Source organism: Lemur catta, chromosome 4 (genome assembly GCF_020740605.2).
Source record: "Lemur catta isolate mLemCat1 chromosome 4, mLemCat1.pri, whole genome shotgun sequence".
Taxonomy (NCBI): Eukaryota; Metazoa; Chordata; class Mammalia; order Primates; family Lemuridae; genus Lemur; species Lemur catta.
Genome location: NC_059131.1, coordinates 56,263,004 through 56,284,967, shown reverse-complemented (window position 1 = coordinate 56,284,967; position 21,964 = coordinate 56,263,004). Strand labels below are relative to the sequence as shown.

At 35.2% G+C, this 21,964-nt stretch overlaps 1 protein-coding gene across 1 annotated transcript in view; it reads left to right on the top strand.

The window, feature by feature from the left end:
- Nucleotides 1-21,964, top strand: part of EXOC6B (exocyst complex component 6B) — a 544,417-nt gene that overhangs the window by 74,317 nt on the left and 448,136 nt on the right. Inside the window, exons 2-5 of the mRNA XM_045549850.1 lie at nucleotides 9,184-9,349; nucleotides 15,929-15,976; nucleotides 17,637-17,727; nucleotides 17,837-17,882. Of these exons, the coding sequence (XP_045405806.1) occupies nucleotides 9,184-9,349; nucleotides 15,929-15,976; nucleotides 17,637-17,727; nucleotides 17,837-17,882 (351 nt within the window). The remainder of the gene's footprint in view (nucleotides 1-9,183; nucleotides 9,350-15,928; nucleotides 15,977-17,636; nucleotides 17,728-17,836; nucleotides 17,883-21,964) is intronic.

Below are 21,964 nucleotides of genomic sequence, written 5' to 3'. Positions count from 1 at the left end.
TTTTAAAATAAATTCTCAGTTTGAGATTTCTTAGATCACATAGATAATATTAATAGTATGAATATGGGCCTCCATTTGTTGAGAAGGCTGATTTGTGATTAGATTATGGTAGTTTCTCCCCTCCCCCACCTGGAGCCAATACCAGACAGGCAAGTTTCCCTGCAGTCCCCCTTTATAGGTAAGTGTTTTTGTCCATTATCTTTCACGAAGGGTGTATACCTTGAGTATCATGGCTTTATTCATTTGGAGGCCTCTGATTTGACACCTATCCTATGTGGGCTATAGGCTATGTTGTTTGTTTTCTATATGGCTATAAAATAGAAACATTAAGTTATAGGTGATTGACAGAATCTGGATTCCTCTTCCTATGTTTTTTTAATCCTCTGGAGATTTTTCTTATTTTATTTTCTGCTTGACATTAATTCACCGGGGGAGATAGCTCTTGCTAGGCAACTCTCCTGGTCCAAATGTCTTATCTGAAATACTGCAGGGCAGAGGAAATGCACTTCTTAAAGTGCATTTAAGAAGAAGATTTAGAAACTTGATCCTGAATTTTTAGCAGTTTGATAGTAGAAAGGTTTTTCATGGTATGTCCAGTTTTCCATTTTGTTCATAAAACTTCATCCTATTTTGCTTACTTTGTTCTCTGTCACTTTTTAGGTTGGAAACTGTTCTGGTACCTTTCATCCAACCTCTTTCAGGGACTCATTGCTTATAGACTTAAACAGTTTTAAATTGTGGTCATTTCTGGCCATGGAGTATCAGTACACAACCACTTAAGGATGAAATTGGACCAAGAGTTGAACGTCATGTTGTTAGGTCTGATTCTTTCTCAGAAAATCAGAAAAATGGTGTGTGTGAGATATGTACTTGTGTATCACACACATATATGGCATACATACTATATATAATATACATTTATATGTATCTGTGTATGTGTATGTGTATGTATACATACATATATAGTATACAGTACATACACATCTACAAATGAGGCTACTTACATTTATTAGAGTTTGATTCATTGATTTTAGGAAACTTGGTTGGTTTATTTTGTTAAGCCCACATTAAATCTACATGCATAAGTAGACCGGGACTATTCATGGCAGTGTTTCTACCATACCGGTTTTACCATTGGTTTGTTTATCTCTCTTATTAATAATAGCATTATTACCTCTGTCATTGGAACCATAATAATAATTTTAAGACTGGAGTATTTGAGACTCTGAAGTGTTTTAAAAATTAATATATAGGCTCTTAATATTTACATCTCTTCAGAGTAATTATTTAATTACTTAATATCTTTTGGAAAAAATCTTGAAGAGTTTTATCAACATATCCTAGATTCAGACTCATTATGGTGGTGGTAGATATTATGTGAACTAGTAGTTTTATTTAACCCCAACATTGCATGTTTAAGTGTTAAACTTGACACATTGAATTCTATGCAGTGAAACCAGAGTTAATCTACCAAGTGTATTATAACCCTGTATATACCAACTATATTACTACTCTGCATTCAGCAATTTCCCAGGTTTGATTTGATGGGCATCACCACCCTTAGAAGTACTCTTTTATATCTATCTTATAATTGGCAGCAATATCCATGATCCAATTTTTACCTGCCAGATTTCATGACCATCACTGAAAGATGCAAAGGAATAAATCTTTTTGCACTTAACGCAAATTGATACAAAGGACAAAATGAAGCCACTAATATATCCTTTTGTGCCTTTGTATTTTCAGTTACTGCTGTTGATTAATTGTTCTAACAGTGTGACATTATCATAGTAGTAGTTATGGCAGTCTCTGTATCCTTAATTTGGAGTTTCCTTGTTTTCATTAGTTTATTTCCTAATAGTCTGTAGTTAATTTGACTGATGTTTTGTGACAAGTTTCCCCTCTCCACTTTCCTGTGGTATTTAACCCAAACCAGGTTTTTAGTAGGCCCTTTGGCTAGGTGCCAGTTGAAACTACTTCACCCTGTTTTTATTCCTCTGAAAATAGTCATCATTGGGGTTGTCTTCCTGCTTTGAGGGAGATCGCCATCACAACATTTATTTGGTTGCATGGACTATCTTGATGAAACCAGTTGGATACCTTGGTATCTTCAAGGGTAGGAAAAGGATTTGAATGTATTTTATCTCCTGTGGCAATACAAAAGCATTCGGATATAGTGTTCATCTTAGAATTCATTAACTATCATATGCTTCCCCTGTCATTGATGATGATACACATTGATTTACTTCATTGTTAATGCACCCAGAACATCCAAATTATAATACTAAGGTCTGAATTAAATTGATAGACAAACTGAAGTAAGGCAAAGGGACTTTAACTCCCTTTGACCTCCTGCAGTTTCTCTTTCAACATCATGCTCAGATCTGTTTTTCCACTTTATTTTTAACTTTTGGAATAAACAGAAATACTAATGATGCTTTTATGGAGCTTAATGAAAAGAAAATGTTTGAGGACTAAAACCATGACAGAACTTAAAAAACATATATATGAAAACGAAAAGACCAGAATAAACTCTGGAATTTTTTCTTGGATTAATAAAAAACAGAAAACAAAATGTTCAGTCCTTTGTGTTTTGAAGTTTTCTGTGGTTCTGAAAACATGTCAACAGATAATGCTTTGTAGGATACGACACTCTTTCACATCTACCTTTGAAACAACTGGAAATCTACATCAGTTAGTCTCTTACCTGTCCTTCTCTTTTCTCCATACTCAGCATACATGGAGGAGCTCCTCTGTGCCAGGGTCTCTGCTAGGAGGTGGAGATAAAATGGGTTAGACACAGTCTTTGCCCACAAGGAGATTAATGATTTAGTACGGGGAGACTGACAAGTGAACGGACAATCAGAATATAGTTCAAAAGATTCTATGATGGTGATAATCACAAAGGAGGAGCACATAACAGAGTCTGTGTGATTAGGGAGGGTTTCCCAGAAGAAGTAAGGTGCAAGTTGAGATTTGAGGGGCAGATGGAAATTACTCTTAACTAAACTGGAAACAAAGGGGGGGAAGAACAGTCCAGGGAACAAGATTCCTTAGCAATGTGTAGACTCTGACTTGCTGTTGATTGTTTCTATGATTTGCCTGCTACCTTTGAAGACTTAAATAATGTTGTACATTTAGGATAATGTACAATAACAATTTTAGGATACTTTCTTCTGCAAATAAGAGTGCATTAAGGGAAAGTGACTTAAACAATAGGAAATTTAAGTCATATAACATGATGTCTGGAGATAGGACCCAAGGACGCAAGTGTTTTTCATCTTTCCCCTTTGCCACCCACATATTATTGGCAGTATCTCCTCACATCACAGGATGGTTGCTGTATCCCAGGCATTATGCTTTCATAGGGCTATGTCCAAAGTAGGAAAATCAGTTTTCTTGCATCCTTTAGGAAAGAAAACCTTTTCTTGGACTCTCCCTGCCAGATTTCCCTTTACTTCTCATTGGTGTGTCCTTATGTTAACTGATCACTGACAAGGGGACTGGAATTACTATGATTGATTTACAGACTAATTAGTGTTTAACCCTTGTGGTAGGATGGAAGGTAAAATACCAGAACAAATTGAGACTCTTCCAGTAGGAAGAAGAAGAGAATAACAGTTGTATAATTACAACTAACAGGCAACTGACTCATCTTGAAGTAGAAGTTTGTCTCTTTTTAAAACCACTTAGCTTTGTGTTGGGCTTCGTATTGCATTAGCATTTTTTTTTTTTTTTTTTTTTTTTTTAGAGACAGGCTGGTTTCGAACTCCTGGCTTCAAGTGATCCTCCTACCTCGGTCTCCCAAAGTGCTAGGATTACAGGCATGAGACACTATGCCTGGCCTGCATTAGCCTTTTTTAATTGTGTTTTCTTTGGGAGTCAGTCTTAGCTGTATCAATAACAAGCAATGTAATTTTAATTAAGGCATTTAACTTTTCTTGGCCTCAGTTTCCTTGAGTGTACAATGAGAGCTTTGTATTTTAAGACCTCTTTCAACTAATGTGTTGGGGGCCCATGTGATTTGTTTGCTTTCTTTGCACTAACAGGATACAGACCGATGTACTAGAGAGGACACTTTTTAACTGTGTGAACTTGGCAAGTTACTTTATCTTCTTGGGTTTTAGGTTTCTCATTTATAAAATGGGAATAATTTCTAATTTATAAGGTACATGGGATTTAAGTGAAATAACAATGCTTGTAACATTATTTTCCCCCCTTTTTTGACAAGCAGATTTGAGCTGATACAGGCTCTACGCAAGTGATACAATCCTGTAGTGGTTTGGCACAGAGGAATAGTAAATATTAATATTTGTTGAATATAATTCCTCAAGTGCCATTTTACAAGTTAAAATCTGTCTCTTAATATGCTCATGAAATCTAGGTTGGGAGAGGGATATAGTACCCGTATGATGTTTAGAAGTGTACATCAGATATTTACACTAGGAGGATAATTTACTTTTGTAAAAACCTGTGGTTTATTTGGGGGGTTTTTGGAAATAAGCCTCCATAGGTCAGCATTTATTTAGTTGAGTCAAAATTTAGGCTATAAAAAGTTATTGTTAATTTCTAAGCATTTCTTCTTGTTTACCTTTTGTTAAGTACTAGAATATTCTTGAGATTATCACAAATAATTAAACCAGTGGTGCAGTTTATTCTGTAGATACTCTTGTTTCACTGTGACATACCTGGACGTATCAAAAGCCTATGATTTTGTTCTCAAATTCTTGCTTTCTAACAGCAGTGAAAATTTAAACATTAGAGTACTTTACATATCATTAATAATTAGCTATAAGTCTTTGGCCAACAAGTATTATAGAATTTAGTTTTTAGATTTTTTTGTTTTGTTTTTAGATTTTTAAGGAGTCGTTTACTTGGCTACATTGTTTTAAGAAATTTTAGAAATGGGCCATCACTAGGTGGCAGTCTTTCTCTACTTTAAGTCATTTGTTAAAAGGGAGAAAAAAAGCCACACTGTTCAACTACAAGGTTGACTACCAATATTAGGTTAGCATCAGTAGATCTCTGACCTTTCCACAGTTTAAACCTTGTTTATTTTTGTTTTTAGTCTTTTATATCTGATGTATTGGATAGCAAGGAGTTGAGATATGCTTGAAATGGTGATCAAGGTGAACCTCTAGGTAGTGATTATTTCATAATTGTCTTTTCTTGTGCTAGACAATTTGAGACAAAACCTTTAAGTCAGTGGTTTTTAACCTCTTATTTATAACCAGATGGAAACTATGGGAAAATTTTCTTTTAAAAATGCATGTATGTGTATACATATATACAAAATCCACACAGAATCTGGGAATCATGGATTTTCTGAGGCTTACCTATGGAACACAAGTATATTAAGTATAGCCCACATTCCTTGTTTTAAATATGTGCATTTTACATTTTATTCTAACTTTTTAAATTCTCAAAATACTCTAGGGATCAACTGTAAACCTTTCATGTTATTCAATATTATAATTAAAGAGAACAATAGAATGATAAAGTTCTTAAGGTAGGAGAAATAGATGGGGGGTAGTGATAAGGAGGTGGAAACTTCATTAACTTGTTTGGAATTACTACCTCTACACTGTTCTGAAAATGTATGATCTTTACACTACTAACTGAATTTGTAAGTAGAGGTGAATTGTAGAAACTTAAAAGGTAAGCTAGTACTTCAGAGACTTGTAATTGATTCTTTCTACTTTCTAAATGGGAAAGAGGATCAGAGAGATTAATTGAATTGGCCAGACTCATAGCTAGTTAATTACAGTGCTAAGACCACAGTCAGGCAGCTAAAATCCATGTTTCTTTTTTTTATTTTTGATTTCTGTTGTTTGTTTGTTTGTTTTTAAATAGGAAGTTCAGAGAGCTTAGGAGGGCATTATTAATATAAGTTCTGAATTTCTTAGCTTTGGGATTTTCTTCTCCACAAGTTGTCTTTTGTGATGTTAATGTAGATCTTTGGAGGGAAAAAAATGAAGTTTTCCCTAACTTCTACCTAGTTAGGTAGACTTGCTACCTAACTTAGAAATGTTACTGAGTCAGGGTATACTGACTTTGAAATCAAGAGCTTGTCTAATATGGAATAATATTGTCAGCTTATGCCATTTAGGGTGAGGAGTTATTAGTGATCCTTACCATTCTCCAAATGTCAAGGAATATGAATATCTTTACATGGAAACTTTCCTTTTCCATTCATTGAAAGGGGAAAAATTAAGCTTATTTGAGATTAGTTGAAACGTCAGTGGTAGATTCTGTCTTGTGTATTCAAAATAGCTCCTTCAGGCAAATGGTTATTCTACAATTTTCTTACTCATCAAAGTAGGGATTATTTGTAATTTATTTGACAAGCTCCCTTTACTTCAAAGGAAGGAGAATGAATCTAGATTGCTCTGCCTTTTCTGAAGTAAGTGTTTAGAATCTTCACCGGAAGCCAAACATGTGTCATCATGCCTGAGGATATGTTCTGAGAAAAGTGTCATTAGGCACTTTTTTTGTTGTGTGAACATCATAGAGTGTACTTACAAACCTAGATGGTATATAGCCTACTGCACACCTAGGCTATATGGTATAGCTTATTGCTCCTAGGCTATAAACTGTACAGCATGTTACTATACTGCATACTGTAGGCAATTGTAACACAATGGTAAGTATTTGTGTACTAAACATAAAAAAGGTAATGTGTTGTCCTATGATGTTATAACAGATATAACTTCACTAGGCAGTAGTTAATTTTTCAGCATTATTACAGTCTTCTGGGACCACTTTTGTACCTGTGGTCCATCACTGACTGAAATATTGTTATGTGGTGCCTGATTATATATGTTTTGTCTATGGTTACTACTGAGTTTTTGGCAGTGGAAATGACCTGAGGAGGAGAGTGTGCTTTCTGATGCACAGGATCAGGGTATGATCTGGTACCTACAAGTGATTATAAAACCAGAAAATGTTGGCATTGAGCAAATGTGTATTTGTTGAGCAGATATCAGAGATCAAAGAGGTCTTAGAGATCCTGCCAGTCATTTGTTAGCCAGTGGATGTTTACTTACTGCCTACTGCCTGTCTGGCACTGTTGTAGAGGTACAGTGATGAATATGGCAGACAAAGTTCTTACTTTTGAGCTTATGATCTAGTTGGGGTGGGTTGTGGGAAGAGATATACAACAAGCTATGGACAATGATGAGGAGGAGATTGTTCAAAGATAGAGGGGATAAGCATTAATAGCATAAAAACAGCAAAACAAAATCCTGAGGCAAGAAGAGGCTTAAAAAAAAAAAAAGAGCCAATGTAACTGGAGCATAGAGGATAGGGGGTGGGAACTAGAGAGAGGAGAAAGATGGGGTTAGAGAGATAATCAGAGGATAGATTATATAGGGCCTTATAGACCATAGTAAAGATTTAAGATTTTTATTCTTTTTGTAAAGGGAAGCTATTGGAGAGATTGAGATAGGGGGATACATCTGAGTTATTGCTTTAAAAGATCATTTTAATTGCTGTGTGGAGTGTTTGTATTGGGGCAGGGGTGACGGAGAGGGGGAGTACAGAATACAGACTGTTAGGAGGCCATTGCATTAGTCTAGTGTGGTGATAATATGGCTTTGGACTAGGGTTTTAGTGGAAGTGGTGGGATATGTTCAATTGTAGGACATGTTTTGGAGGTTGAGTTGTCAGGACTTATTAATGGATTGGATGGGGTATATGATGGAAAGAGATAGATTAGGAATAATTCCTGGATTTTTGGCTGGGGCAAGTGGATGGTGCCATTATCTGTGATGGGGTGGGTTGGTGATTGGGAAATTTGGGAGTGGAGATAGTTTGATAATTAAGATTTTTTTTTCCTGTGTTAAATTTGAGATGGCTTTTAAAACTCCAACTGGAGTTGTTAAATAGTAGCTGGATATATGAATCTAGTACTCAGGGAAGTGCTCTGATTTGTAGGTATAGATTGGGAAGTCAGCACTATATAGGTGGTATTTTAAAGCCATGGGATTAGATGGTGTCACCTGATGAGAGAGCATAGATAGGGAAGAGAAGGGGTTTTAGGAATATTTAAGAATGTGATAGAGGAGAAGAGCTGAGAAAGGAGATTAAGAAACAATGTTAGTGAAGTAGCATTGAAGTCTACAGAAGAGAGTATTTAAGGAAGGAAAGACTATCAAACCATAGCAAATGCTGCTGTTAGGTGGAGTAAGAGGAATACTTACTCCAGTAAGGTAAGGAAGTGAGGAGGCGAGGAAGTGGAAAGGAGTTTTGTGGGGAAGGAGAACAGAGAAATGAGATGGTAGCTGGAGGGGGATGTGTGGTTAAGGGCAGGTTTTTAAAAATCATGCTTATGTACCTATGAGAATGATCTATTAGAGAGGGAGAAATATATGATGCCAAGGAGGGATAAAAGGGAATAATGGTAGGGTAAAGTTCTTGAGAGAACAAGAAGGATTGACTGCAGATAAGAGCTTGGGATACTTCTTCCATTGTTATACGAGGGTGGACAGAGTAGGAGTTAAAGATATAAGTAGGTTGGTTGATTTTAGTGGGGAAAGGGGAGATACTTCTCTGTGTCTATTTTTTCTACAAGTTATGTAGTCAGGGCAGTAGCTGAGAGTGAGGGGATGCACATTTGAGGAGAGGAGAAAGTAAAGTTCCCATACTCCAATATTTTGGAGAATACAAAGTGATTTTTTGTGGGGAAGTAAGGGATAGTTGTAGTAGGATTATATAGTGGTATTGAGTGCCTAATTTACATTTGTAGTTATACAGCTATACTGAGTCTAGCCAGCACAACTATGTGATTTTTCTCCAGCAGTGTTCAGCTTCTTGAGTATGTAGTCATGGAGTAATTGGATACCTGGGTTTAACGAAAATTGAGGTTTTTTTATACTAGTTTACTTGAAAAAGAAAAGTACAAGGGAGTTGTAATTTAGTCTTTCATATTATGATGAGAATTCTGTGATGAATACTGTCAATCATTCAAATATTTTTGAATGAATGAGAAAGAAAAATTTTGGATTTTTCTAAAAAATACTCATTTTACATTGAGGCAATGTTAGTGTACAATTGGATTACTTTGTGGTTTACGTATCCACAATATCTAATTTCCAAAGATACTTGATTTGCCTTTGGTTTGTAATTCTGGTTCTCCTTCTTAGACGTAACTGTGGTGTAATCTTCATGCCATTTTTTTTAAAGGTCTGTCTATGATGGTGAGGAACATGGGCGATTCATGGAGAAGCTTGAAACTCGTATCCGCAATCATGACCGAGAAATTGAGAAAATGTGCAACTTTCATTACCAGGGCTTTGTGGACTCTATAACTGAACTGCTGAAAGTAAGAGGAGAAGCCCAGAAACTCAAAGTAAGGAAATTCTAAGAGACAATTGTTGGTGGGGTTTTGATTAGCATTAAAGGAATAGGGACTACAATGCAGATCACATACTTACAGTAAAGATTTTTGTATAGTATGAAAGGAATTTATACTGAAACCTAGATAATTGAGATCAGGGCTCTTTAGCTAAAAACTTAGAGTTTAATTGGAATATAACTACATGTGAATAAGAACCAGTGATTAGTAACTGCTTCTTTTGAACAAAAACTCAGTTTGACTCTTGATATCATCTGCTTCCTTGCTGGATAAAAACTATCTCTGTAGGATGACAGAATTTCAGGGTACTGCTGTAGAATTGTTTGTAGCATGGTTCTAAGCCAAAGGAAGAAACATCAGTGGTTGTTGTGGAGGGCCTCCTACCAAAGCATGAAGCTTCTTTCTTGATGTGACAGATTAAGATTCAGGAAGGAAGCTAGTCACATTTGTCTGGTCCCTGGCATAGCAAATTCACTTATCTTAGATAACTCACTTTGCTTATTGATCTTAAATCCAACTACTTCACTAAACTCTTCTGTTATTTCTAATAATTTATGCAGGGTTTTTTTGAGTTTTCTATGTAAACACTCATGTGATCTATAAGTAGTAACAGTTTTATTTTCTTCTTTCCAGCCCTTATGCTTTTGATTTTTTAAAAACTGATATTTGAATTAAAATCCTAAAAGAATTTTCCTGGGCATAGGGTTAATTTGACAATGAGTGTAAAATTCATCTAAAAGAATACATTGGTAAGAAAAGCAAAGAAACATTTTTACTGAGGGCAAAGTGGGCTATCAGATATTATGTTCTAAAGCTACAATAATTTCAAAACTCATTTGACTACAAAACATGACCTAACCAGACATGAAATTTCTTTTTTTAATTTCTCTTTTATTTTAATTAGTTAATTAACTAATTTTTTTTAAATCAAAAATTTTTTTCTTAGAGACTGGATGTTGAGTACAGTGGTGCAATTACAGCTTACTGCAACCTTGAAGTCCTGGGCTGAAGCGATCCTCCTGTCTCAGCTTGCCGGGTAGCTAAGTAGCTGGGACTACAGGTGTATGCATGTGCCACCATGCCCAGCTAATTTTTAAATTTTTTCTAGAATGGGATCTTGCTTATGTTGCCCAGGCTGATCTCAAATTCCTGGCCTCAAGCGATCCACCTGCCTCAACCTCCCAAAGTTCTGGGATTAGAGGCGTGAGCCACCACTCCTGGCTGAAACCATCAAATTTCTTAATGTATTTTATTTAGCATAAATTTTTATGTTTTGCTACAGAAATATTAATGTTTGATTATTTGGCACTACCCTAGTACCCATTGGGGGATATTATTACATAATAAACGATGTATACCTTATTATCTTTATAACATCTTACAACATTCTTAAGTCCAAAACACCTTGGGTCCCAAGGTTTTAAATAAGAACTTATGGGCCTGTACAACAGTATCCAGCCATCTTAAGAAATATTATCTTTCTAACACAATTAAATCTCTCTTTTGTACCCCTCTCAGTTGCTTTCTCTACCCCAGAGGTAAGTCTTTTGATTTGTAATGTTCTTTAATGCTTATCTATTTTAATTTAAACTAAGTTAGATCTCTTCCTCATTCAACATACCAAATTAATTTCAAAGGAACTAAAGAGTTAAGTGTAAAAACAAAACAAAACAAAACCCATAAAAGAAATAGTAGAAAATGTAGGTGAATATTTATATGATTTTGGGAATGCAGAATACATTTCTAAATAAAATTCCTGTATCAGAAAGAAAAAAATGATAGATTTGACAACATTAAAATGAAAAAACCTATTCTACATACAAATTAAAAATGAAAAGCCAGGTAATCAAAAATATTTACACATACATATGGCAAATAGTTGATAATCTTAATATATAAAGATTTTTTACAAATTAATAGGAAATATATATACATTCTAATAGAAAACTGAGAAGTACACATTAACATTCAATTTATATAAGAAAAAATATAAGGGAACTGTATAATTTAGAAATAAAGGAATGCAAATTTAAACAATAGGTGCTAATACTTAAAACCCCACCTAGCTTTATGATTTATTCTAAGGCTGTAGATGTATGTACAAGGATGTTCATGTGGTGATTTTTATAATAGGCAAAACTTAAATGTGTTCTTAAAAATTATTTAATAGAGGAATGCTGAAAGAAATTATGGTATATCCACTTGAAAGAATAATAAATTATAATATACTGTAGAGGATATTAGACATGGGAAAGTATTAGTAATGTTTGCTTAATGTGTAAAGCAGATTAAAAAGTATGAACAATGTGATCCTATTTTTATAAACTAAATATTTACATGCTTTATATGTAAATAAATCAGCATTAAAAAAGATTGAAAGACTGTACACCAAAATGTTATCAGTAATTCCTGGATAATAGATAATTTTAATGTTTTTATTAGTATCTTTGTATTTTAAGTTTCTTGCAGTTTCAAGTGAAAATTTTGAATGTCACTTAGAAAATTCAGTGTTATAGGATACACACTAAAACATTCAACATGTGGAAATAGTAAGTTTAAATCCAGATTAAAAAATGTTGAGGACCTAAAACTGAGGAGATAGCCAGGAAGGGATAGATTGCAGAGATGCTTATGAGCCCATGAGATATAGCCCATGAATCTCAGGTTTCTGGTTCGGGTGACTCAGTAGTTGGTAGTACTAGTCACTCAGATGTGGAATAAAATGAGGAGGGCCTGAATCTCGTGAAAACCTTGGATCTTCTCTCTAAAAAATGTATACATACGTGAGAATATAAATTGAGAACAATTTTCGATGACCTTGTAGAGAAGCCCATAAAGCAATTTCTGTAGGGTATTCTTTCCAACCTTTGTCTTGTCACAGCACACAAAGAAAGTGATAATTGAATGGCAGGCAAATAGGGATAAACCAGGAAGGACTTGGAGGAATATGGAGCTTGATGAAAAACATCTGTACATTTTACAGATTATATTAAGAAAAATAGTAGTAGGATATATTAAGAATATGTATACATTTTCTAAAAGTTTTTTCACAATTTTAAAATGAGAAACTTAAACTTGCTACTATGAAATAACTTTTTTAATATTCAGTTTTATGCTTAAAATGACTACATGCAGATATCATCCAGACTTATAAAATGATGACCTTTTTGAATTCTTCCTAGGCATTATTCAAGAGGACCTTTTCTCAGATGTGGGTGATAAAAAATTGACCTATTTTTGTATCTATTCAAAAATGGATACCACTTGAAATTATATTAAAGAATTTTAATAGTGCTTTCTTTTATTCATTGGTCCATACATTTGTGATCCTGAAATTTTGAGGGCTGATCAGCCTCAAATGGACAAAATTATCTGAAATGTGTGAAAACAAAGATATGGGGGTTCTTGCCAGGAGCTGTATATGTTATTTGTCCTCACCCAGCTATCCCAGCTTCCTGTGTTCATTTGAGGCTGTTCTTTTCTATGCTCTTTGGACCCCTGTATCCCACACTTCTCCCACAGCTCCTTGGGTCCCTAGTCCATGACGAGCAGCAGGGTGGTCTGTCTCTAGTTATTGAAATGGTCATGTGGTGGAATACCTCCTTGGCAGGGTGCTGCCGAACATTGCCCATAATGCTCACCAATTGCTGACATCACTTGCTGGTTGGTACTCATCTTCTATTCCACTTACTTCCCTCCCATTCCTTCAAATTGCTTTGAGTTGCAAATTCTTTCAACTTTCTCAGGATGCCCCTGAAGAAATGTCTCAACTGGAGGCTACTAGTTTAGGGTTTTTGGCTTGATGGCTTCACCCAGTTGCTCTGAGGGCTGGGAGGGTTAATGTCTAGCAGCACACCTGACAGGCTCTTCTCTAGGGGCATCCATTTGACCTAGGTCAAGAAACTATGAAATGTAGAGTTTTCTGACTCTAGAAAAGAGTTTAGAAAATGGGAAAGGTTAGGTATCGACTACTGTCAATACTATTTTGACATAACAATGAAAAGAAACTACTCTAGGATACCCATTATTTTTTTTGAATCACAGCATGTGTATGATGCGCATGCACGTGCATACACACACATACATACACACATATGTTTATGGATGTATACACACCCCCCCATTTATGTTCTTTGAATCAAAAGAAGTAGCATCCTAGGTATTTGGTTTAGTTTCTTTTTATTGTTATGCATTGAAATAGTTATTGAATACTATTTAAGTAGTTATTATCTTTCTTCCCAGAAGTATTGGTTAGGTACCTGTGGATATGTTTTAGAACCATGGTTTGCATGAAATCAATTTTAGTGGGCCTTGATAAATAGTCTTAGCTAAAAATTAAATAGAACAGAATGGAATAGAAAATAAAAATATGTTATATATGGTAAGGATAAACATTGTTTCTTGAAAATTGTTTCTGTATGTATATTCCCTATACTTGTGTACTGAGTTGCAGTGGAAAATGTATTTTTTACAATGAGTTTGAGGTTAAAAAAAGGTGAGAAATGGTGCCTTTATAAGGTGAAAAGGCTACTCTAGTAGAGACAATGATTTTGAGTTTAGGATTATCTGTGGAGGGTTGAATTCGAGATCTCCAGTTTAGGATTAAAAACAATCTAATTTATTGAATAACTACTATGAGGGGGATAAGCACTATCACTCAAGGCAGCCCATACTATTTTTATTTACATTGCTTGAAACCTTTTTCTTACATTGAGCTGAATCCTGTTTTCTAGTAACATCTGTTTGTTGGTTTGAGTAATAAGTAATTTTTAGGGAGCTCCCTTTCTTCTGATAGCTCTTCAGATATTTGAAGGGCAGCCATTGTTCAGGTGTGGTGTATTACGTGTAGGGTCCAGGTATAGTGTACAGTGTCTCCAAATGATTATTTTTCCTTTCTCTGGGCTAAAAATTCCTTCATCTATTTTTCATGTGGTATGGCTTTGACTCCCTCTCCAAACCTACTCACATCTAATTGTGCTTCAGCTTGTCAATACCCTTCTTAAAACATGACATCTAAATGTAATTCTGGTAGTGTGATCTTATAACCTTACATCTCACTTATTCTAGACCAGGGCTCAGCATACTGTTATCCTGTAGGCCAAATCCAGCTTGCCTCCTGTTTTTGTAAATAAAGTTTTATTGGAACACAGCCACCATGCTCATTCATTTATGTTTTATTTATGGCTGCATTCTTATTACAATAGTAGTGTTGAGTAGTTACAATGGAGACTGTATGGCTTGCAAAGTCTAAAGTATTTCCTATCCGGCCCCTTATAGAAACAGATTGTCCACCCCTGTTTTAGACAATGCTTCTACTAATATTGTCTTAGATCTGCATTTTGGGCAGCTGTATCACACTCTTAATTCATATTGAGCTCAGTCCAATAAATCCACAAAATATTTGACATATGGAGCTATTAAGTAAATAAAGAGGGAATTTGAGGGTTTCTTGCTGCTTTTTCTGGTATTTTACAAGGCTTTTTGGAGGAGGTTGGATTTCATTTTGTCTTTGAAAGGAGGTGTATATGGTAATCTGCTCTGAAGATGATAGTCCAGGTGCAGTGTATAGTTTAGGGAAGTGATTTCGAAAGTGTGTTTTTTGAAATACTGATTCCTTGAGAAGATCTTCAATAAAAGAGGTTAAATAAGTTTGGAAAATGTTCTGTATGATATCCCTTTCTTGGACATTTACAGTGCATGTCATACCATGTCTGTGCATGCACACATAATGGGAAATGTTGGGTTAGGGGAGTGCATTAAAAGTTTAAAGCACAGTGGCAGTTATTGGTGGAACGCTAGAAAGCCTCTATGAAAACAGTTTTGAAGTTAATAGTATTCATGTTTTGATAATGTCTGAGATGATAAGGAAATTACTATTCTATATATTTACTTTTTTTTTTTACATCAATTGAGATGTCAAAAGTGGATGCCAAAAAAAGGTGGATGCCAGTTTCTTTACAATGAACTAGGTCATTTATAGCTTAGTCACGTATTTTTGACTATCTCTATGTGAGAGATAGAGAGATTATGCTGTAAAAATGGGAGTATGGAAGGGTTAGGAGCTGTTAAGAATTATGATCCAAAAGGAATTAAGTTAAAACATTTTCTAAAATTAAGATAATAAATAGGGAAATTTTGACTTGAGTTAAAAAGTTCGATTCATACCTGACTTTTCTAGCACTTTTGGTGAAATGAGGACTACCTATAATAAAATTTGTTTTTTCTAGATTTTGTAGAGATGGTAAGACTCTTTGTAGGTTTTTCTATTTTATTTTTCTCTCTTTTCTTTCCAAAGGTAAAGTGTAATCTTTAGTCATTATAATCTCTTAGTTTGGAATGTTCTAAATTCAACATATCCATTAGTAAATTTTTCTTTTCATTGTTCAGAAGGTCATATAAATGTCCAGTAGAAAAGCTGATATAATTTAAACCCAAGAGAATGCCACTGGACCAGTATGTGGTGGAATACTGAAAGTAAACTATCTATCCCCAGTCTTTCCATGTAAAAGTTTGATCTTCAACTATTGTCTAAATGTTTGTTTTTTATGAGTTTAAATTGTCTTCTCTCCACAGAATCAAGTGACGGATACTAATAGAAAACTACAACATGAGGGAAAAGAAGTAAGGCCAGTTTACCTTTTGAAAAACATCCTTTCTGTTTCATGCCATTTTCTTTTGATGACTATGTTATTCATTTAGTGTTTTGTAAGAACTATAAGTAATATGTTGGAAGTATGTGGACATTATTGTTGCTTCCTCTAATGTTTACCTGAATTAAATGAATATAACCTCTAGAAAGCCTAGTGAGAGAAGATACAGCCTTCCTTAGCTGTGTTTTTAAACCATTGAGTGGTCATATTATGGCAAGTGCTGATCCCTCTGCCTGAAATGTTCTTTCCCAAATATTTGCCTACTTCAAATCTTTGCTCAAATTTTACTTTCTTAATGAGGCCTTTCCTAACCACATTATTTGAAGTTTCAGACTCACCCTGAACTCCTGGCATTCTTTTTACCCTTTCCCACGTTTTTTTTCTCCCTTGCTCATATCATGCTCTGATATTATATTTTATTACTTATATATGTATATATGTATTTTATCTGTTTCCCTTCATTGGAAATTAAGCTCCACGGGGTCAGAAAATTTTGTTTGTTTTATTTATTGATATATCCCTTCTACCTACCTAAATAGTGACTGGCTCAAAGTTGGTGCTCAATAAATATTTGCTAAAAAATCATTGATTCTATTAATTAATATACTCACTCTTTAAACTTTCATAGTTTACAATATTATTTTATATCCATTTACTCACTACCATCCTCATGGTAGACAAAGTGAGGACAGATATTATCACTATTTTATTGATGAGGAAACTAAAACAAATGATTTGCTGAAGTTTATACAGTAATTGGCAAGGCTAGGATTAAAACCCAGGTTTTCTGACTCAGCCCATTACTGTTCTCTGTATCATGCACCTTCTTTATCACCTAATATTTAATTTAATGCTTAATTTTAATAAGTTTTAGGATTAGCTTTTGATTGTCAGTGGCTTAATCAGGGCTATTTTCTTTTGCTATTTTTTGCGTGATATCTAAGCAGATAACATTTTTAGGTCTTATGGGATGAATGCTACAAGTGGATATTTAGATTATTGCTTAATTTAAAAGTTTGTCTCACATATTCTAAATTCTGTGGAGTGCAGTTTCTTCTAGTTGTAGGATGAGTTCAGGTAAAAGTTTTTAAAATAGGAACTATGGGAATAAAAGTAAGTTACTCTTCACTAAACTGTAACTCTTAGAAAAGTCACATCTTCTAAGTGTGTGGTTTGTTTGTTGAAATACGGATTTAGTTGAAGATCATTTTCAAGACTCATTTGAAGCTGTGTGGGAAGAACTATTCTCCTCTAGGAGTCCAATGCTGATGAAAGAAATATAGGATCTTCTCAGAAGATTGATAAAACTATAAATCATGAAGAGTCTAAACAGGGTTTGGAGAAAATATGCAAAAATGTTTTCCCTGAATAGCCCTTGTATTTTAGGATTTCATTTTATTGAGACTTTCAAATTGTATAATAGAGTATAGTATGTATCTTGGGAAGAAAGTGGGAAACTGTGCAGCAATGTTTTACTGGTTGGGAAAGGCAGTTCCTTAGTTCACTTGGCAGGTCTTACTATGAAACTGTCTGGGATTTTCTGATGAATTGAACACAGTGTGGAAAAATGTGACTGAAAGCTTTTTATTTACAGCTATTGGCATAATTCAGTCTTTTTCCCTCTTGCCAAGCTGGTAATAGCAATGGAAGAGCTGAAGCAGTGTCGACTACAACAGAGAAATATTTCTGCCACTGTTGATAAATTAATGCTGTGTCTTCCAGGTGAGGAACTAGAAGTGGAGTAGAATTCTTGCTGTAATTTTTTTTTTTAGCTTTAATTATCTTTCACTCTCTCTAAATACTGTTTGTGTGCTCTTTTCTCTCTTTTAAGTCCTGGAGATGTACAGCAAACTGAGGGACCAGATGAAAACTAAAAGGTAAGATTTTTTATTGAAGAGTTTTTATTATCTAAAATTTTCTGTTATTTAGAATATGTTTAAGGCCCATATTTAGCATAAGTTTTCAAAACATAATTCAAGTCCATAACATCTTCTATAGCCTTTTGTATATCTATTGATTCATCCTAGATTTATTTACATATATTAGTGGTATACTGATGTGTTTTGTCATGATTTTGTTTAATAAATAAGACTTATTGTTTGATTTTTAGAAGACCCAGTCTTTTAGGGAAAAGCATGTAACCCTTTTTAGTGATAGTTGGTTTGAGAGACATGTTTTGGTTTATTTAGTATTGTTGTAGAAAAAAATAGCAATGGTTCTGGTGCAGGAGTGTATTAGCCAGGGTTCTCCAGAAAAACAAAACCAGTAGAGTGTGTGTGTGTGTGTGTGTGTGTGTGTGTGTGTCTATCTATTTATTTAGAGAGAGAAGTATTTATTTTAAGGAATTGGCTCACACAATTGTAGAAGGTACCAAGTAAGTCCAAAATCTGCAGAGTAGGTCCATATGATAGAATCCCAGGGAAGAGTTAATGTTATAGCTTGAGTCCAAAGGAAGTCTGCTGGCAGAATTCCCTCTTCCTTAGGCAACGTTAGTCTTTTCTTCGTTTTTCTTTTTTTTCTTTTTTCTTTTCTCTTTCTTTTCTTTTTTCCCCTCTTCTCTTCTCTTCTCTTCTCTTCTCTTCTCTTCTCTTCTCTTCTCTTCTCTTCTCTTCTCTTCTCTTTCTCTTCTCTTCTTTCTCTTTTCTTCTTTTCTTTTCTTTTTTTTTTTGAAGCAATGTCTTGCTCTGTTGCCCAGGCTAGAGTATGGTGGCATCATCATAGCTCACTGCAGCAGTCTTCAACTCCTGGGCTCAAGTGATTCTCCTGCCTCAGCCTTCTGAGTAGCTGGGACTACAGGCGCATATCACCACAGCCCACTAATTTTTTCTATTTTTTTTTTTTTTTTTGTAGAGATGGGGTCTCGCTATGTCGTCCAGGCTGGTCTTGAGCTCCTGGCCTCAAGCGATCCTCCCACCTCAGACTCCCAAAGTGCTAGGATTATAGGTGTGAGCCACCACATCTGGCCAAATTAGCTTTTTCTCTGTTGAGGTCTTTGATTGCAATTGGATGAGGCCCACACACACATTATGGAAGGTAATCTTCTTTACCTCCAGTCTACTGATTTAAATGTCAATCTTATTTAAAAAATACCTTCAAAGAAACACCTAGAATAATGTTTGGCCAAATATCTGGGTACTGTGGCCTAGCCAAGTTGACACATAAAATTAATCATTACAAAGGGCAAGGGCAAGGTTACATTCAGAGGATTCCTCTTCTATGTATTGTCATCTTCTAGTTTTATTCCAGAGGAAACTACGGTGACTCTTTTGTTCTTCATCCTAAACTAGAGTAAGCATCCCCACCCTGTCTGCCTTGGAGTATCCTGCAGTATGATGAGGATATGTGAAACTGTAGGATAAACAGGGCATAATTTCCTAGAATGTTAATTTTATCTAGGTTTTGAAGAAAAAGTATACCATTAAAGTGTACTTAATATTGAAATAAGAATAGAAATATTATGGATAAAAATTTTAAATTCTCAAGAATTTTGAAGCATTAGGCATCAACATTTTTCAAGTTTCTTAGGATTGTTTTCTAGACTCCCTTCTCTCCAGGAGGACATGCTATCATAAGAAAACATGGGTAGGACACTGTGAGAAGTTCTGGTCAATGAGATATGAAAGTAGTATTATTTCTCTAATAACCTTGTAGTAAAGTTCTAAAATGATAGAGAATAAAAAAAAATACTTGTATACCAACTTCTCTGAATTAACAGATGTCAACAGTTTTCCAGTTTTGATTCGTATTTATATATGTGAGTACATATGGCATATATAAAAAAGTATATATAGACAGAGATATGCAGTATATATTTTTTAAAACCACAGATAAAATTTTTCCCCTTTCTTGGTCCTATTCCTTTTCCTACTCCCCTGAGGCAATCAGTATCAGAAATTTGGTGAGGGCTGGGTCTGGTGGCTCATCTCCTATAGTCCTAGCACTTTGGGGAGGCCAAGGTGGGAAGATTACTTGAGGCTAGGAGTTCAAGACCAGCCTGAGCAAGAGCGAGACCTCATCTCTACAAAAAATAGAAAAATTAGTGGGGCGTGGTGGTGCGCATCTGTAGTCCCAGCTATGTGGAAGGCTGAGGCAGGAGGATCGCTTGAGTCCAGGAATTTGAGGTTGCAGTCAGCTATAATGATGCTACTGCACTCCATTCTAGGGGACAGAACAAGACCTTGTCTCAAAAAAAAAAAAAAAAAAAAAAAGAAATTTGGTGAATGTCCTTCTAGTCTTAATATCTATAAATCTCATTTTTAAATTTTGTGTTTAAAAAATGTTTATTTAGATGGTTCTCAGTCCTTCTTTTAAGATGCATCTGCTTACTCAACAAAGATGAATTGAGTACCTACTATGTGCTAGGCATTGCTCTTGGTGCTAGGGAAACAGCTGTGAACAAAAATGTCTCCCTTCATGGGGCTTATGTGCTAGTAGACAGCTTGTTTTCTTTGTTTATAGTTGTAGTTTGCTCATTTTAATCTCCATAGGAGTCCATTATATGAGTAATCTACATTTCCTCTTCCAATTCCAGTTGTCATAAGTGCTGTTCACAAATATTTCTAGCTCACCCTTCTTTTGGCACGAGGCAGGGTTATATTTCCGGGGCTCCCTGTGTGTGGGTTGAGCCATGTGACTGTTCCTGGCTAAGATGTGAGCACAAATGATATTTGCCACTTTGGGGATTAGCATTTAATTTCCCGTGCAGCTCTCTGCAGGGTTCTCTTATTTTCTCTTGGTCATGACAAATGGTAACGTCCAAGGTGGTGGTTGAATCCCTGAGTGACTTCTATAAGCAGAGCTTCCCTGCCAACCTACTGAGAATGTATAACATGAGTAAGTTTTAAATCTTTGCTTTAAGCCACTGAGATTGGGGGTACAGTTACTACAGGGTAACAACATATGGATATCCTGACCCATACTATAAGGGACATGTGATATGTTTTCAATTGTTTGTTATGGCACACAATTGTGCAGTAAATATCCTTGTTCATGTATCCTTGTACTCACATTGAAAGTTTCTTGAGAGCGATGTTCTTCAGATGTTGTTATGCAATATGAATCATGGGGACTTCTTAAATGTAGATTCTGATGAGTAGGTGTGGGGTAATTCCTGAGATTCTGCATTTTCTACTAAGCTCCCAGGTGATGCCAATTCTGCTAATGTAGTGAAATGTAGATTCTGATTAAGTAGATCTGGGGTCATTCCTGAGATTCTGCATTTTCCACCTAGCTCCCAGGTGATACCAATTCTGCTAATCTAGTGAAATGTAGATTCTGAGATTTAGTAAGTCTGGGGTCATTCCTGAGATTCTGCATTTTGTACTAAACTCCCAGGTGATGCTAATTTTGCTAATCTAGTTAGATATAGATACTGATTATGTAGGTCTGGGGTCATTTCTGAGATTCTGCATTTTCTACTAGGCTCCCAGCTGATACTAATTCTGCTAATCTAGTTAAATGTAGATTCTGATTGAATAGGTCTGGGCTAATTCCTGAGATTCTGCATTTTGTACTAAGATCCCGGCTGATACCAATTTTGCTAATCTCGTGAAATGTAGATTCTGATTGAGTAGGTCTCTGGTAATTCCTGAGATTATGCATTTTCTACTAAGCTCCCAGGTGATGCCCATTCTGCTAATCTAGTTAAATGCAGGTTCTGATTGAGTAGGTCTGGGGTCATTCCTGAGAGTCTGCATTTTCTGCCTAGCTCCCAGGTGATGCCAATTCTGCTTATCTAGGGTTTATACCCATAAGGGATCAGTTGGATCAAAGAAGGGTATATGTGTCTTTGATTCTACTATTGTTCTTCAAAATGATTTACCTTTTTACACTATCACTGACATTTTATGGTAAGTCTTGTTACTCTTCCTCTTGGTAGCATCTATATTGTTTAACTTTTTGGTTTTTGCTAGTCTGTTGATTGTGAAATGAAGATTATCATGATTTTTCATCTTTTTAT